This window comes from Gavialis gangeticus, unplaced genomic scaffold, assembly GCF_001723915.1.
Source record: "Gavialis gangeticus isolate Ggan-Ray unplaced genomic scaffold, GavGan_comp1, whole genome shotgun sequence".
Taxonomy (NCBI): Eukaryota; Metazoa; Chordata; order Crocodylia; family Gavialidae; genus Gavialis; species Gavialis gangeticus.
The window spans coordinates 23,699,343-23,716,730 of record NW_017729006.1 but is presented as its reverse complement, the minus strand read 5'-3'; the positions used below and the strand labels follow the sequence as shown (position 1 = coordinate 23,716,730).

Sequence of the window (17,388 nt, the reverse complement as noted above, 5' to 3'; positions counted from 1 at the left end):
CTGTCGATATGCTGAAGAAAAATAAAAACTTCAAGGCTGTAGATATAATCAACAGTCACATAGCAAGACATCCTGCTTTCTCTACAGCATCACTAGGTATTACATAAGGCTGTTTTTATTCCCTGTTTTAAAATGGTGTTCTTTTATGAACCACAGAAGATCCATTTTTCATTGCGAGTGGGGATGAGTTTCATTTCTGTATCTCTCCTGTATCAGGTTTAAACTTCTTGTTCTTGTATTGAAGGACATTCGTAAAAAAACTCCTACAGTGTTTCTAATATCACGTTGTGTCATTCCCCTTCAGTGATGCTGTACTAGTCTCTTGTCATCTTCAAAAAAAAGTATTTGTACCACCATTTGGTTCCGTGTTCAAACGGAGTTATTTCTGCAGTCTGCATCTTTCCACGTTTCTTCCTTCTCTGGTGTTGCTTACTGTGTCTCATCACTTCTTGTCAAAAATAGACCATACTTCTGCAAAGTTTACACACATGTGTAACTTAGTGTCAATGTGACCACCCATATTGTTGGAAGAGGTATGTGCTTAAGTAGTTGCAAGAGCAGGTCCTTAGATTTGTAAGAATCTTTGCATCATGTCTTTCCATTTATTATTAGGCAGCCAGTATTCTTTTGGATGGTGTAATAATAACAATCCTATTTTATGTGGACCAGAAATTGCAGTGGAATGACAGACAGTGTGCTAGTTAGTATGTAATGGTTTTGTAAAGCCTAGGGCCTTTAGGAGATTTCTTTTGTGTACATTCAACTATGTTCATGTTGCCACTGCTAGTAAGTTCTGTGGCTGCTTTCTCCCCCCCCAGTAATGTTTAAAATGTACAGATGCCAGTACTATTGGGAACTGGCAGATAAAATTTCAGCTACTCTTCTGGGTGAAGAAAATTCATATCATTACTGTAGAAGCTTAGTAAAAATAGAAGCATGACCCCTCTCCCCCCCAAAACTTATGATCTACATTTGAAACCTTTCCATAATATTTTAACTATGAAGGAATCTGGAAATAATCAGATATTTTTTTTCCATTCAGTTAAGGAAACTGTTTTGACCTGCCACCTTGACCTACCCGGTAGAAATGAGGCACTTTGTTGCTGGTATATCTTAATCCATATAATAACTACTTTTATTCATCTTTTTGTGTCTTGTTCTTCTCCCATAACATATTACAACTGGAACATCAGAAGAAATAAATAATAATAAAAAAGAAAATTATTATAACCTTGCTAATATGTCATTTGGCCAATTTTTTTTTTAAATGGTGGCTACTTCGTGCTCCTCAGTTGAGATCTATTAGGGGTTCTGAAGTGAAGGTCTGTGTTACAAAGGCCACATTATTTTTGTATCTTAAAGTACAACCTACCACTAATTATGTCATCTATAATATGTTGCTTACCAGTTAGAGCTCATCACTCCATTCCTTTTCAACAGGAATAGAAGATATTTAGAAATAGGAACTTGTAGGATGCAGTATTTGGGGCCCATTGAACTAGCCTGCTTTAGTGTTTTAAGCATTAAAAGGATCAAGATGCCCTCAGTTGATTCTTCCCAAATACCTTGGAATAACGTGCTGCTTTGCTTGCTTTTTAGGATAGAATGCATTGACCTATTTGTTTTCATGATCATGCAAAAATGATGGTTGTCACAAAACCATCTATTTACCCCTGAGGTCCCAAATTTTCCCCATGGAACTGCCACTTGCCCCAAGGAACAGATTGAGGTTGCCCCAAGATAGCTTCCTATCCTAGTACCTCAATTCCTTTGCCCTTATGCTGGATTCTGCAGTTGCGGTGAGGGACCTGTGATGGACCCAAGTGAGTTATGGGTTTTGGGTTATGGAAGCAATATGGGTCCCCCTCTCTGTGGACAGAGTGATCCTGGAATATAATTCCCCTAGAAATAACTCTTTCCACTGTCAATCAGGAGACAAACAACAAAAGGATTTATTACATGGGTTGGAAGAATTATGCAAACAAACTGGACTATGGGTTTGAAGACAGAAAAGTGTAACAAGTACAGGTTCTTACCCTTCATCTAGCTGACATCCATAGTTTCTCTGTCCTCTTTTGCCTTTGGTCTGCAATGGGCCATAGGCCTGTGGCTTTGTAATGAAAAGATCAACTTGGAATCTCTACTGTGGTCCCAATCCAGCCGATGATCATCTTATCAGCCAACTGGCTCCAGTGCTGGTTCAAGCCCAGCTGTGGTCCCAGTCCAGCCAACAATTATCTGATTGGTGGGCAGCACATACCTACTGAAGCCAGTTGGGGACGCGGTGCAATCCTAACCCTGCCATATGTTCAATTTGAAGCATGATGGAAACCAGCCACAAAAATTTTGTAATTTTTTGTGGATGGTTTCTCTTTTATGGTGCCACTTTTCCTGAATGTGTGGTCGAGTGACTATTTAAGATGTGATTAACAGACTAATCACACCTTTTAAGTGTAACATCTGTCAGGGGCCTTTGTGTATGTAGGATTAGAGAAATAGTTGCTGCTCTACTCCTGGAATATCCTTCAGGAATACCTGAAAGATGACTACCTTCCTTGAGTTATCTCCAGTAATCTGACTTCTCTCTTAGCATCCTAAGGGACAAAATAAATCATTTTATTTTCATCTCACTTCGATGAAGTTTAATGTCTTGAAAGCAGCAGGCAAACTTAAATCGGGGTTGGACTTTTGTGTTTAAGAGCATTTAGCTAAAATGGAAAGCACACTGTCTTCCAACATTATTTTAATATAATATTTTGTGAACTGGCGGATAACATATTTTTGTGTCTCTTAAAAAACCCCACATGTGCTTTTACCCAGGTTAGCACTCCCATAGCTATTAATAGGATATATTATATAATAATATCCATACATTCTTCTTCTCTAAGGAAACCAAACCAAAATGTAACTAAAGAGAAACCAAAAACAGATTACCAACTTTGGTGATATTTTGCAGGGCAGAGTGAAAGCAAAACCTCGGCTAATAAAACAGATTGTCTTCAGGTTGCTTTTGAACAATTTCTGAAGTTCTGCAGTCCTGAAAACCAAGAACAGCATAAAAATTTATTGCAGGAAAAAGCTGTTCAGAGCTTTCTGAAGAAACTGTCAACTGTAAAAGGTAAAATAAACAGTTTATCTCCCCCTCTCACAATTTCATATCTATGAGTCTTTTGTATCGGTGGGTAAAATGTAGGATTTTGCCCCCTGGTTTCTGTAACATGGGACAAAAATGTTTTGTACTTGTTATGTCTTGCCTTTTTAATGTTTCAAGAAAAATGCACAAGATTCAATGCCACAAACAGCATAGATTATATTATCATTATATTCTTTTGTTGCAGTTTTGCCTATAAAAGAGCAAGGCTATTACTGCTTTATGCTTCTGTGCTGGGTTTGGTTTGTTTTTAATGCTGGCAAAATGCTTCTGCCTACAAATAGAATTGCTATACAGTATTTTCAGATGTAATGACTAAAAACTTATTGACTCTCTTGTCTGTATCACAAGTATATTAATGTAACTATGACTCCATATATTTGTGTTTTTTCCGACACTTTGTTACTAGTATAAATGCTATTCATCAAAGTTTTATTTGGCAGTTTTTTGAATCATACTGAATACAGTGCGTTTGATTTTTTTTTTTTTTTTTTTTCCCCCCTCCACCCCCTACTATATTAAATATTTAACTTAAATAGGCCTTTTAGCTTTCCAAGACTTTATTTTTATTCTGCCAATTCTAGCATATAGACTTTAGAGAGATGTAGGCCTTGAATGCAAGACTTCTTATCCTTGTGATAAGCAACTTTTTCACAAGCAGGGGTTTCCTGTACTTAACGCTGTTTTGCTAGTGTTATTTCACTATAATGCTCGTTTTACATTGATACCTGATTCCACTTAGTGCTCAGTGAGTTTTCTTATAATGGTCATGGTGGCCATCTTGGTTTGTCAAAAACTTTCAATTTTAATTAATGCTATTTCTGCTTAACGCTCAGTTTTTTGGGAACCAATTAAGAGCTGTAAGCAGGAGTTGCCTGTATGCCTAAGGTGCATATCATGTGTGTTGTTCTTTACGGGCAACTTCAACGAGAAAGTAATGTATGACTTTGCATTTTATTTCAATGCTGGGTATATTGACTTAAGCATTAAAATAGCATCTGGAAGGTAGAAATAACTGCCTCACAGTACTGCACTGCAACACTGGTTCTATAATATTAAGTAACCTCCTCCAATTTGAACATTGAACAGCAATCATTTTCTGTTTCTAGTCATTTCTGTTATCAGGAAAGCTTCTCAAATCAGAGAGAGAGAAAAAACAAATCCAACAAAATTATGTATTTTTTTTAAAATATAGTTTTATTGTATTTTTCTGGTCTTCCGCTTTTCCCTTTTTTTTGCTTCTTCCCCTTTACCTCCCTTTCTCCCCACCCCTTTCTACAGATGATGTAGTAGTGTGCTGGAAGTGTGCAAGGGAGGGACGTTCAGACCAAAAGAGAAACGTGGGGACATGAATAGCACAACATTTCTGCTAATGTCTAACTGTAAACTCCTAAACTATGTTGAAATATATTAATATGAACATGAAATCCTGTAAGGAAGTTTTGATTAAGAGGGCTGTGATCAGAAAAGTTTAAGTATTGTTTTCTCTGTTGTTTGTCACCTTTAGCATTTACTCTCTTCTGTCACTCAGGCCTTCAGGGTACTGGTCCTTTCATTTTTATAGATACTGGATTATTATTTTTTTAATAGGGAATCTAGTCAATATCAATCTGGGATTATGTTCTCTTTCAAATTCCAGAAATGGCCTGGAGTAATAAAGTTTGTGGATAGATTCAAGTCCATGCAGTCTCTTTTCAGAGAAAAGCTTAATATTGTCTTACACCCCCCACCCTCCAGTGTATTGCAGGATATTAAGAGTTGTATTTTCCATACTTCCATGACAAAAATAAGTGTATATTTCTTTTATCTTTGGTTAGAATTGCAGAGCCAACACAGCTGAAAAAAGGCTGAGATGTATTTTGTACCCATCTATTTCATAAAGAAGTTCGGCTTTCAGAGACAGTTGCAGTGATGAGAAAAACAATGGGTTGCTTGGATGAAATAGAGTAAATACTCTGCAGGCCAAATTCTATTTCTAGTGCTGGTGCTTAAGGTATAAAGCACACATCTAGGTGTTTTTGTTTTTTGCACCCCCCACCTCACATCTGCTATTGAGCTTTCTGAGCTGGCAGGCAGTTAAAGTTCTATCTTTACTTGTATAAACTCAGCAAATTTGATTTTGCGGTTTGAGAGATGACAAGCCTGGAATCATGTGCTACTATTTTGCTTGGAATTGCTGTTCAGAGGAAAACTATTAAAATAAAAATCCCCAATTTGGGCTCTGGATGAGTAACTAGTACAGCTTGTTGACCAGATATGTGGAAAGAGTGATGGTTCCTACCCAGCTGAGAGCAGTGGGAAGTCAAGGCTATGCATGCTGCAATGACTATTCCTGACTTGCCTACGGCGTGCACCTAATCACTGCTACCCATGGGGTTTGTGTAGTGTGACCTGCACTTCTAAGGGGTGCACACACTGGCAGGTTGCACCCCCATGCTATCGTTTCAATGAGCCTGTACTAAAAAAAGTTGAATTGCTTTAGTACAGTCACACTTTCTTGTGGGAGAAGCTGGGAATCCAGTAGGAGAGATAATGTCATAAGCACAGGGAGGTGATAATGCAGTTCCAGAGGAATGTAGCAGTTGAAGCTGAGCAGTGAAAATAAGAAAATGTGGCTCTTTTATGCTTGTGAATTTAGTAATTTTGATATGGATCTCAGATTCTGCACTTGTGAGACCTGAGGTCCTTTAAGCAGCCTAGGGCAGATAGCAGCACCACAGGGTTGTCAGCAGTGCTTTACGAGTGTGCTTCAACTCCTTTTTTTAGAGAATTTATGTTCACTGTCTACATGAAGTATTCTCTGTTCCTCATCTCCCTTCTCCCAAAAGTGGGGGAACAAGGAAGTAAGTGAACAGGTATGTTAAGCCCTCTTGTTTTTTGTGAGAAGGTTTTGAATCTGATTGTAAATTAAGGACACTCCGGGGTTTTTGTTTTGTTGGGGTTGTTTTTTTGTTGTTTTTTTTTTTACCTTTTACCAGCCTCCCTTACCTGCTTGCCTAAAGACCATGAATGGGTGAATACATCCCTTGGTATAGTTTACCCTGATTTGATTATGTATACCAATGTAATTACATCAAGATCAGGAACAGACAGAGGATCAGGTGTCCCAGCACAGGTGGCTATTTATCACTGGCCTCATCACTACATAATAGCCTGTTTGCCATCATGGAATAAATACAGATTGATGACACAAGCCAATGTAACTTACACCAGTATAGGTTTACTTTGATTCTTTTCAGGGAATCTGGTGTAATCCAGGAGGGAATTCTCCATCGGGTTGGGTGGAATGACTCTAGTATAGAGTTTTGCATCATCTTAGTGCTACTTTTTTACAATGGATTAATGCTGATTACAGCATTACGAATGTGTCATCTGTCCAGGTCCTAAGGTAGCATTGATTTCTTTTACTGATTTTTGTTTATATGCATGCTTTCTATGCTATTGGATGCAGAACAGTAATGCTAACTTGAAGTTATATATACTTTGAATGGTTAATAATTCTGGAATTGGTTTACACTGGTCAATGTTATATTGATACATTGATTTTTATTTTTGTTTTCCTTTGCTTCTTTGTAGAAATTCCTGAAGACATGGTTTGTGACATCCACCATGCTTGTGCTACCAACTTCATAAAGCTCTTGTTAGAAAAGCAAATGTGGCATGAAGTTTTGCTATTGCTAACAGGGAAAGCCAGTGGGAAAATGTCCCCAGGAGGTGGACTCATCAAAAATTGTGATCTTTCCGACATCGACATTGGCAGCATTATCAAACAGCTTGACAGAGCGGATAAGCGACGAGTACATCTCATAAGATGCCTGATAGAAAGAGGAGGTGAAAACTTACAGATATTAAAATGTCTTGGATGTAAAACTTTGGTTTGTTGACTGTACAAATACTACTTTGGATTTAGAAATACTACGTTGATTCCCATGCCCTTGTATGAATGCAATAGCTGTATATAAAAGGCTTGATTCTAGAGCATAATGTTTGTGTCAAAATGGATAGAGCTTGCTTGTAGGGTAAGCTAATATTCAGTGTGAGCAGGGGAGCAGAATCTCCACTGAAATGGCTTTGTGGAGGAAATAGCAACATGCTGTTTTCACTTGGATAAGGAGAGCTGTGAAAAGCTTATGTATGTTGTTCTAAATGTAAATGGGCACAATTAGCCTCATTTAGAATACCCATGGATTATTTCATGAAGGTTTTCCATTGCTTTATATAGGGTGATAGGTGATTACCAGTAAACATGAAAACAAGGTCTCTTCTCCAAGAAGCTGTCAGGATTAGTAGATAAAATAGGGTGGAACAGTGGCTTGTGGGTCCCCCTGTGGAGTGGAGGAACCATTGCCATTTGTGATTCCAAAGTGGGGAATAACTGGGGAATGACTGGTAAGGCTGTAGTAGTGCAGACAAGGACTTGGGCGTTATGGTGGACCATGAGCTGAATATCAGCCAACAGTGTGCTCTTATTGCAAAAGAAAAAGATAAGCCACCAGCGTACTGGGTTATATTAACAAGAGCGTCTCTTCCAAATCAAGAAAAGTGATTCTTCCACTCTATCCAGCACTGGTGAGGCCTCACCTAGAGTACTGTGTCCACTTTTGGGCCCCATGCTTCAAGAAAAATATGCATAGATTGCAGAGAGTCCAGCAGTGGGCATCAAAATAATTAGAGGTCTGGGAAGCAAGACTTGAGGAGAGGCTGAACGAGCTAGGATTCTTTAGTCTGGAGAAGAGAAGACTGAAAGAGAATTTTTAATAACAGTCTTTGAATACCTGGAGGGCAATTGAAGAGAGGATGGAGATGGTCTTTGCTGTGTAGTCTCAGCTACAAGTAAATGGAAATATGCTGGTTTAACTGTAGTTTTGTGCAAGTCAGAAGCACAGAAGAAGTTCCAGTCTTTTTATTATTTTTACATGCTCTACTCCTGCACTTTTTTTGATGGGGGAAGGTTGAAAGAATTGTTGGGCTTCAGATTATCTAAGGAAAAATCTTGTTTTTATTTCCCCCCCTTGATACAGTTTCAAAGAGAGGTTGATATGCGGTTACTAGCATTACCTTAATAATATTTGGAGATGGATGCATATAATGAAACTAAACCTATGCTTTTAACTATTAACCACTCAATATCTGAAGCTGATGTCCTTTCTTTTTTGCAGCCTTTATAATTATGGTGACCATACTACTTTTAAGGAAGTCAGTGGCACTGCTGCGGGCAGCAGCACTCTACAATGGTGCCCACCCACCTGCTTGCCTGGTGCACCATGCCACTCCACCTCCTTGCCAAACAATGCCTCATGCCCCTGTGATTTCAGGATTTCTGTTTTAATTTTTACTAACTGGCTGGGACTGGCTTACGAAACCCAGGACTGTCTTGGCCAGACTGGGACATATGCACACCCTGTTTATAGTATACAGACCTATGTGTCTGATTTAACGTAAATATTCTTTTCTATTTCACCAGCTTCACCTGAGGGGCTTGGAACCATCCAGGAAAAACCACTGACAACGTGCTTGAAAAATGCTGATTTTGAATTGGCTTATTTGCTTCTGAGCAGTGGCGCAGATTCTCAGAGTGTTTCCATTGCAGAAGGTGATACTCCTTTACATGCTGCAGTCTCCATCTGTTTAGACAAAAAAGGTAAGACTTCTAATGTCCATGAGACCGTTGACTTCGGGAAGAAGCTGTAGTCCTACCTGTATATCTGAAAAATAAGCCACTAAATAGGAACCAATAAAATTTTAGGAATAGGAGGAGGAAAAGAAATGTTAAAAACTGGAGCATGGCTTCTGACTTTGGGGAAAATGTTAGGGCTAACGTTGAAGTATTTTTACTGGGTTTCTTTCTCCCTCCAAACCTTTACCTTGTAAGAACATAAATGCCATACTGAGTCAGTGCATTCAGCCTTGTATCCTCTCCCCACTAGCTGACAGGTGTGGATGCTTTATTGGGAGAGCATTGGAGTGGATAGATCTAGAGTGATCGATCCCCTATTAATTACTTCCCCTGAGATCCACTGTTACTGTTTTAGAGATGCCGAAAGAAACTAGGGCTGTCAAACTTAAAAAATTTGATTGTGATTGGCTGCGCAATTAAAAAAAATTAGTCACAATTACTTACGATTTTAATCGCACAGCGAAAAATTCAAAATTATGCACAGAAAAACTCAAAATTATGCAGGTATTGCGTATGGCTGGGGGGTGAATTTTTATGGTGTTGTGAGCTGTGTGTGCGTGTGGAGGTGGAGTGGGGAGGGTTTGGAGCCAAGGGAGGGGAGTTGCCCGCAGGGGAGTCTGGACCCCGGGAAGGGGGATCCCCCACATGCCCTGGTAGGATGCCCAGTCTAAGTGGGGTCTCCATGAAGCTGCCCCAGGCCTGGGGCATGCCCCTGCCTGAGCATGGCCCCAGCGGTGGTGGGCTCACTCTGCCTTCTGTCCCAGGAGTGGCGGCTGTGAGCAGCCTGGGCTAGGGACAGCTGCTGCAGCTGGGGCTCACACTTCCCCGCTTATTTGCTCAGTGGGTCCTGGGAGGTCCCACCCTGTCCCAGGGCCAACATGCCAGGCAGCCCTGCCGCAGCCCAGTGCCGCCTTCCCCAAACCTCCTGCACTGCCAACCCAGCTGCTTGGGGCCCTAGATGGGGGTTGTGGGTTCATGGGTATGCCCCCTCTTCCTGCTGCAGCTGCTTGGAGTCCACAACCTGCTGAGACCCGCCTAGAGCTACTATTGTGAGGCTGCCTGGTACCCTTGGGCCCCATGGTTTGGGCTCAGGGCAGGTCAGGACCACCTGAGAGCTCCAGCATGAGTGCCTCTGGGCCTGTGGGTCTCTGTGCATCGCTAGTCCAGGCCTCTGGGGAGCGGTGGCAATGGTGGCCCTGAGCCCTCGTGGAGGCAGCTGCTTCTGGTGGGTGGGGGAAGGATTCCTGTGGAGCCATCTCCCGTGCCTCCAGCCCCAGCCTAGTGCTACTGGAGCTCAAGCCACTCCCAGCGCCACCACTGCCACAATGCCGGCCATAGCTGCTGATCTATGTGTGCCTCCCGGGCTCCTGCCAGGACCTGCATGAAGCCATTGGACTTTCCGGGTCTCAGCAGGAGCCCAGGTGGCATGGAGGAGAGTGCCAGCTCTGCCCAGCTTAGCAATGGTGGTGGTACTGGGAGTGGCTTGGGCTCTGGCAGCAATGGGCTGGGGCTGGGTGTGTGGTGCAGCATAGGGTGGGGGCTGTGGGAGGTGGCTTCACAGGAATCCCGCCCCTGCCCACCGGCAGCAGCTACCTCCACTGGGGGCAGGGCACGGGGCTGTGTGGGGCCCTGACTGGGGGATGCGCAGGGGCCTGTGGACCTGGAGGTGGTTCTTGCTGGAGCTCCCAGGCAGTTCCAACCCATCTCGAGCTCAAGAGTGCCAGACTAGCCCAGCCACAGCTCGGTGCCACTGTCTCTGAACCCCCAGTGTTGCTTAGGGCCTTGGGTGAGTTTTGTGGGCATACCTCCCTTTTACCCCCTTTCTGCTGCAGCTTACCGGAGCTCATCTTTGCTGCCACCACTGCCCAACTGGGCGGCCTGGAGGCATTGGTGACAGCAGCAGGGCAGGGCAGCCCAGGTGTAGGCTCAAAACCATGTGTGAGATTAACACGTGAAAAAAATAAATGAATTAAAAAAATTAATGTGTTAATTGGTTCTTGCCTTAATTGCGCACATTAACTGCGATTTAATTGACAGTCCTAAAAGAAACCTCTTCAATAGTTCTGTTTGACAGCTATTAATAGATCTGTTCATGAATTAGTGTAGTCCTTTTATGAACCTGGCTATGCTACCTGCCTCTGCCACCTCCTGTGGTAATGAATTCCACAAGTTAACTATGTGTTGGATAAAAAAGCAAGGTCCCTTCTAGCCCTACTTTTCTTAGGATCCTAAGTATAGTGTTAGTAACTTCAACAGGAGCTTTGCCTGAGCGAGGGCAAAAGAAAAACAGGGTTTTGCTTCAGCTGGCCTTAGTATGAGGTAAAGAACAGTGGTAAACTTATATTTATTAAAGACTTTTCAGTTGTTTGTTTGTTTTTTTTTAAATCAGGTGGAAATTTTTAATTTAATTTAATCAGTTTAAATGTAATGCTGAGCCAGTTGTTTACAATTTACAGAAATAAATATGTGTATGCTCAGCTGACTATCTGTTACACCTGCTCAGAAAGACAAGTAAGTAACTTTTTCTGGTGAAGATAAGGATGGCTGAGGAGGTATCATCTTTGTGAATATGAATGAAATTGCTCCAGTGTAATAGTGACCAAAATCTACCAACATTAAACCTTTGGCTGGTGATGTGATTTTGGTCAGTATGTAGTTGAAAGGCATCTGCAAAAAATCACACTAGTGTTTTTATTGGCTATTGTGTAAGGAAAATGTTAATTGAGGAAGCACAAAGACTCGTGCCTTATTTTCCCCAAAAGCTGGGAGAAGGAAACAGCTGGGTTGTAGTTGTGGTGGTTGAATGTAACAAGCAGCATACTGCCTCTGTTCTGTCTTGTCTTTTTTCTGTTTAAAGACTAAACATCACTTGCTTGGCCTATCAAGCACTGCACTGAATGCATTTTTAAAGTTACTTATGTTCGGTTAATAGTAGCACAGAGATTGGAAATATAACTGTTTCTGACTCTTGGGAGAGAGTGAATTAAAGTTGGTGATTTTGGTGTCTATTTCTTTCAGATGAGATTGGTTTATGCTTCCTCAACTATCTACTAGACTGCTACGGTTCAGATCCATCCACTTTTCCACACCTTAATCCAAACATCCAAGACAAAGATGGAAATACAGTGATGCATATTATTTTTCAAAAAGTTTTGACAAAGCAAGTTAAGAAAATAATAGCTTTGTTAGCAAAGTTTGATATCAATTTGAACTTAAAAAATAAATTAGGAAAAAATGCAAGGCACAGAATAAAAAAAACTAACCCCATGCTATGTGCCTGGAATACAGCTGTATTGGAGAAGAAAAGGTATCGACAAGACACAGGAGGGCAACCAGCTAAAATGCCTAAACCCAATCCTGTCTATAATACATCACAGTCAAAAAACACAGCACATTCTTTATCTGCATCTTCAAGAGCATTGTCACCTAGCATCAACTCATGCGATGGTTTAGAAAAAACAACTTCAAGTACTAATAGTTGTGAAGAGATAGGTGGTACTCAGCTAAAGCAAGAAACTGGAGTAACTAAGCTCTTAACTCTAAGAGATCATCTAGGGCAGGCAATCTCAGATTTAATACAGAAACTTGAATTGGGTGACACTGCAGCCCAGGAAAATTCTCAAATAAAGCCATCTTCCATACTAACTGCTGAAGGGAAAAACACTGAGCCCCCACAAATCTGTGGAAGTGAGAGACTATCTCAGTACGAAGGAGAAAGTGTTCACTTGGACGAAGAAGGTACAGAGAAGGAGCACGATAAATCTGCTTTACAACTGCTTCCTGGAGAAGAACCAGAAGTAACAGAAGATAATGGGCAGATCCAGGACATTGAGATGTACATTCAGGACTTTGATAATATGACCTGGGAAATAGAGTGTACTTCTGAAATGCTGAAGATGCTAGGCAGCAAAGCTGTACCTCCTTATTTGAAAAAGAAAATTATAATGGTAATTCAGCAGCTTGGAAATGGAGAATGGACGCAGAGCCTTCAGAAGCCGCTAAAACATTTGAAAACCGATATTCGGCTTTATGAAGCAAAGTTGAACAAGGGGGCAAGGATCCTATGGGAACTTGCAATAGACTTTTCTCCCCGTTGCAGTGAGGTTCCAGAAAAGATTATAGAAATGGAACAGTCAAAACATCCTCTAGAGGAATCTGGGAGAATTTACACTGAAATCATAAGGATATGGGACATTGTTCTTGATCATTGCAAACTTGACCATGCTATAAAAACAATATGTATTGCATACAATCGTGGCTTGTCTTGCATCTTGAGGAAGAAGCTCAAGGGGATAAGTAAATCCCAGCAGTCCTCTAACATGAAAGCACAAAAGCGGTTTCCTCGTTGTTATGTTGAAGACACCGAGGCAGAAAAATCAAAAGACCCTGTCATACCTGAATATTTCCCTCCAGCCAGCGCAGTGGAAACAGAATACAATATAATGAAATTTCACAGCTTCAGTACTAACATGGCCCTTAACATCTTAAATGATATGAATTCTGCTGTTGAATATCCTTTCAGAGTCGGTGAGTTGGAGTATGCAGTGATTGACCTCAATCCCAAACCTATGGAACCAATAATCTTAATTGGACGGAGCGGAACAGGAAAGACTACTTGTTGCTTATACAGGCTTTGGAAGAAATTTCATTCTTATTGGGAAAGAGCTTCTATAGCAGAAGCCCCTCTGTTGGTTAGACAGAAGTGGCAGAGGCGCAAGTTTGAATCTGAAGAAGCAAACATGGGGGAGGAAGATGAGGATGAGGAGGAAAATCGAGACGTAGATGACAACTCTGAGTCAGTTGAGATGAAAACTGTGGAGAGCCTAGCTGATGCACAAGACAATGAAGGCAGTCATTATTCTACAGAGAGCGATTGTGAAGTAGAGGAAGAACAAGGCATTGAAGAATTAGACAAACTCGAACACTTGCATCAGATTTTTGTTACAAAAAATCATGTTCTTTGCCAAGAAGTTCAGAGGAACTTTGTTGAACTTAGTAAATCTTCCAAAGTAACTAGTCATTTCAAGCCACCTGAGCCAAGTACTTACAAGCTACAAGAGCTTAAAGAGGAAAATTTTCCACTATTTGTTACTTCAAAGCAGTTGTTGTTGTTACTGGATGCATCCATGCCTAACCCATTTTTTCTTAGGAATGAGGATGGAAGTCTGAAAAGAACAATTGTTGGCTGGTCCACTCAGGAAGATTTAATCATACCAAATTGGCAAGAGGAAGATGAAGATAGTCATGTTGAAGGAGAATATGTCGAGGATGAAAAGGGTGTGGAAACTCAAACAAGAGAAAAAGATCCTCGAGTCTTTGTGACTTACGATGTGTTTGCTAATGAAATATGGCCAAAAATGGTTAAAGGCAAAAATTCCTATAATCCTGCCTTGGTGTGGAAAGAAATAAAATCTTTTTTGAAAGGGTCTTTTGAAGCACTAAGTTGCTCTCAAGGTAAACTTACTGAAGAAGAATATAAAAAGCTAGGGCGGAAGAGAGCCCCGAACTTCAAGGAAGACCGGAGTGAAATCTATCGTCTCTTTCGTCTTTACCAGCAAATAAGATCGCAGAGAGGTTACTTTGATGAAGAAGATGTCCTGTATAATTTATCTCAAAGACTTTCTAAGCTTGAAGAGCTACCGTGGTCCATCCATGAGCTTTATGGTGATGAAATTCAGGACTTCACTCAAGCCGAGCTAGCAGTGTTAATGAAATGCACAAACAACCCTAATGCAATGTTCCTGACTGGTGACACAGCACAGAGCATAATGAAAGGAGTTTCCTTCCGTTTTAGTGATCTGAGGTCGCTGTTTCACTATGCCAGCAAGAACTTGGTGGACATGAGACAGTGTGTAAGAAAACCAAAAAGGATATATCAGTTGTATCAGAACTACAGATCTCATTCAGGTAGAGTACCAAAATGTATTTTAAGGCCACTTCAAAAGTGGCTTAGTGATTTAGATGCTTGGGTGCCCAACCTGAGACATATATTTTAAAGGACCCTGATTTTTCGGAAGCCAGATACTCATATCTTCTGAAAACTAGACCTTTTCAGGTGCCTCAGATTGGGTATCCTCTATGAAAATCTTGTCATCATTGACTGTTTTGCTTTGACTTAGAATGGCTCCTTTTTTTTCTCTCTCTCTTTTTTTAAAAAGGGGGATTTATGCCTGAAACTTGTTCCTTCATCAACTTCCCCAAAATTCTGTATTCTAAGGAGCAGTGATCCTGCTTCTGTTTTTGCTTTTTGTTTTATTTGTTCTTGGCCTTCACTCTTGATGGAGAAAGCAGTTTTTTTCAGTCTTTGTAACCTACATTCTAATATCTGCTGGCCTAGTAGTTAGAGATGCCCCAAATGATGTCTAAAGTATCCTAAAATACATTATAAGGCTGCTTTCACCCCCTAATGGTAACTTTTTCCCAGGCATTTCTTGTTTCAGCAGCTTGAACAATTTTTAAAATGTTTTTGTGTGTGATCGATTTGTAATGCATGTTCTTATTCCTTGCAGGAATTCTGCGTCTGGCCTCTGGGGTGGTTGACTTGCTTCAGTACTATTTCCCAGAATCTTTTGATCGTCTTCCTAGGGACTCTGGCCTCTTTGATGGTCCTAAGCCTATTGTCTTAGAGTCTTGCAGCGTTAGCGACCTGGCAATCTTACTGAGAGGCAACAAAAGGAAAACTCAACCAATTGAATTTGGAGCCCATCAGGTTTGCTTTTTCTAGGTATATTAGACTGGGGGGTGTCTCCTGGAAATACCATGTTTCATAGATAGTTTTAGGTTTGTAGCTGAATGTATCACCTCTGACTGACTGCAGCTTTCTTCTGTTGCTTTTATGGCCCTGGATAAGTCTTACTATACAAACTAAAAATCTTCTTTATTTCTGCCTCCAAGCCTTTTAAAAAACATGGCATTTTTTACTCCTTTTTGCCATTTTAGTCTTATTTCTTGATTCTGACTTGCTCTTCTGTTCTAATCCTTTCTCTTATCATTTTGTGGCACACTACTGTTGTGTCGCTTTTAATAGTCAGAAGCCAGGTTAGCAAGCTGTTTTCTGGAATGGGATGAAATAGCCATGGAGCTAGCCTAGTTTAATCTTCATTTAAAATCTACTATGACCTGCTTCTTAAGTAACATTTGTGTTTCAGTATCTAACTTGTATGTTTTCCCCGTGCAGGAATATTTTGTCTATTTTTAATATTGAAAGTCTCATGTTCTTTTACCAGTGCATTTTATGTTATGGCAGGTGATATTGGTGGCAAATGAAATGGCGAAGGAGAAGATTCCAGAGGAACTCAGTTTAGCTCTTGTGCTAACAGTTTATGAAGCAAAGGGGTTGGAATTTGATGATGTCCTCCTTTACAACTTTTTCACTGATTCGGAGGTACTGTTTTGCTCAGTCTTTTTTTATACGGTTTCTATCTTTAATTTTTGGTCTAATATTGGACTGACTGACCATTCAGCTGAGGAAGGATATATTATTCCTTATGGAAACAATCGTTTCTACTGCCAAGTGAGACTCGAGACTTGCTGGCTTGTGCTGTCATCTGGTGTTTCCTTGCTGCTCCTGAGTGTAGTGCATGCTTTATTTTTCTCGCTTTTAATTTTTGCATACAATATGAGCTGTAATGAACCAGTATCATAGGCTAGAACCTGGTACATTGTAGATTTGCACTTTGAATAGTAGGTCTGCCAATATACATTGGTCTGGGAGAACTTTCCTCCTCTTTTTTTTTAACTGTTGTAAATCAGGAGTCATTCCATTGACTTAGGCCATTAATAACAAAGTTGACTCATACTCCTGATCTTTAGCATCCATAAGTCAAATTCTGTATTTCCTCTAAGAAAGGGAGCAACTATTTGTTGTTGTTGCTTTTTCATCCTGGCTCTCCCCTTGGGATGAGATTTAGGATGAGCTTGTTTTAATAAAGCAGAATTTGGAACTTGAGAGTAGCTTCCAAGTGGTGTGTATGTCTGTAGAAAGAGAAGTTACTTCATTTGTGTGCATACAAGTATATGGGCACTGATTAAGAAGGTGATCGAGCTAACTTCAATTATTTGTTTTTCAAAATTAGGCTTACAAAGAGTGGAAAATCATTTCTTCTTTTACTCCTCCTCCTGTACCAGAAGAAAGCAAGCCAGTGATTGAAACAACTTTAGAGCAAAATGCTGCTACTCAAAATGGGCCTCTTTCATTTAATGCAGAAATGTACAAGGTGAGATATTTTGATTCTTCAATAATGCATCCGTTAGAGATAGGAAATGCACAGGAAGATTTAAATGGTAAATCTGGAAGATTTAAATGATCCAGGCTGATCTGGACAGGCTCAGCAAATGGACGGACGAGAACCTGATGGTGTTTAACACTGAAAAATGCAAGGTTCTCCACCTTGGGAAGAAAAACCTGCAGCATCCTTATAGGCTCGCCAGTGCTACGCTGGCTAGCACTACGGAAGAAAGAGACTTGGGGGTCATCATTGACCACAAGATGAACATGAGCCTGCAGTGCGATGCTGCGGCTAGTAAAGTGACCAAAACGCTGGCTTGCATCCATAGATGC

The 17,388-nt window shown here is 40.7% G+C and overlaps 1 protein-coding gene across 2 annotated transcripts in view; it reads left to right on the top strand.

Moving 5' to 3' along the window:
• TRANK1 (tetratricopeptide repeat and ankyrin repeat containing 1) overlaps positions 1-17,388 on the top strand; it is a 78,903-nt gene that overhangs the window by 34,071 nt on the left and 27,444 nt on the right. The window contains exons 1-8 of one of the 2 annotated variants that reach the window (XM_019508984.1): positions 8-96; positions 2,957-3,118; positions 6,728-6,982; positions 8,616-8,792; positions 11,847-14,735; positions 15,338-15,537; positions 16,075-16,212; positions 16,904-17,044. In XM_019508984.1, coding sequence (XP_019364529.1) covers positions 9-96; positions 2,957-3,118; positions 6,728-6,982; positions 8,616-8,792; positions 11,847-14,735; positions 15,338-15,537; positions 16,075-16,212; positions 16,904-17,044 — 4,050 coding nt within the window. In that variant the 5' untranslated portion in view covers position 8. Of the gene's footprint in view, positions 1-7; positions 97-2,956; positions 3,119-6,727; positions 6,983-8,615; positions 8,793-11,846; positions 14,736-15,337; positions 15,538-16,074; positions 16,213-16,903; positions 17,045-17,388 lie in introns of those variants that run through there. The other variant, XM_019508985.1, reaches the window with a different exon arrangement.